The sequence below is a fragment of the Theobroma cacao genome, chromosome 2 (genome assembly GCF_000208745.1).
Source record: "Theobroma cacao cultivar B97-61/B2 chromosome 2, Criollo_cocoa_genome_V2, whole genome shotgun sequence".
Lineage (NCBI taxonomy): Eukaryota > Viridiplantae > Streptophyta > Magnoliopsida > Malvales > Malvaceae > Theobroma > Theobroma cacao.
In genome coordinates this window covers 5,415,528-5,416,738 of record NC_030851.1, presented here as the reverse complement: position 1 = coordinate 5,416,738, position 1,211 = coordinate 5,415,528, and the positions used below count along the sequence as shown (strand labels likewise).

At 35.8% G+C, this 1,211-nt stretch overlaps 1 protein-coding gene across 1 annotated transcript in view; it reads left to right on the top strand.

Moving 5' to 3' along the window:
* LOC18607993 (probable carbohydrate esterase At4g34215) overlaps positions 1 to 1,211 on the top strand; it is a 3,390-nt gene continuing 2,179 nt past the window's right edge. Inside the window, exon 1 of the mRNA XM_007042446.2 lies at positions 1 to 666. Within this exon, the coding sequence (XP_007042508.2) occupies positions 109 to 666 (558 nt within the window). The 5' untranslated portion in view covers positions 1 to 108. The remainder of the gene's footprint in view (positions 667 to 1,211) is intronic.

Below are 1,211 nucleotides of genomic sequence, written 5' to 3'. Positions count from 1 at the left end.
TACGCTAACAGCAAATTCCAGCACATAGCCATTGTCTTTCAAATCTTAAATCATTTCAAGTCTTGTAAGTTGTAACAGCTAACGAAACAGAGTCGAATTCCAGAAATCATGGAGACAGACATCCCTATTCTGCATCAAGATCAATCCTCACCAACTCCCAAACACATCTTCATCCTCTCAGGCCAAAGCAACATGGCTGGCCGAGGCGGCGTCTCCAAGCACCATCACTGGGACGGCGTCGTTCCACCGGATTGTCAACCGCACCCTTCCATCATCCGCCTCAACGCCAAGCTCAACTGGGAGCCGGCGCGGGAGCCTCTCCACTGCGACATCGACACCCGCAAGGTCTGCGGAGTGGGGCCCGGATTGTCGTTCGCCAATGCGGTAAGGGAGCAGCTGGGGAGCGAGTGCGTGGGGCTGGTACCGTGCGCCGTGGGTGGCACCGCCATCAAGGAATGGGCGCGTGGGCAGCACTTGTATGAGAGTATGGTGAAGAGAAGTCAAGAGAGTGTGAAGAGTAGAGGGGAAGTCAAGGCTTTGCTTTGGTACCAAGGGGAAAGCGATACGTCGTCGCATCATGATGCTAAAGCCTATAAGGCAAATATGGAGACGTTGATTCATAATGTGCGCCAGGATCTGGGCTTGCCTTCGCTTCCAATCATTCAGGTAGCATAAAATACTTAATTGTCTACTTCTCAAAGATAATGTTCTAAAATCTAAATTCCTTACATTGATAATTGATGTCATCTTTCACAAATATAGTTGATTTCGTGTCTATTTAGTTAAATTTTTTTAACTTATTTACCTACTAAAAAATAAGAGTGAGATTAAATATGATTTTTAAAAAATTTTTAAAAAATAATTTATTTTAAAAATAAATTTAAAAAAACTTTAAAAAAATTCTTTTTTTTAAAAAAATATATTAATTTTTTTAAAAAAATACTCTCCTCTCAATTAATCTCTCTCTTATCTTTGCAAATTATCATTTTGCAACGCAAAATCTCGATATCTTTCTTCTTTATCTATTTTTATATAAATTATTAAAAAAAAATTTAATAATAAAAATATTAAAATTTAAAATTGTATTTAGATATTATTTAAAAAAATTATAAAAAAATTAATATTAAATATATATATGTTTTTTAAAATTAAAGTATTATGATTCGGTTGTTTATTATATTAATAAAAATTTAATATTATTATTACTATAT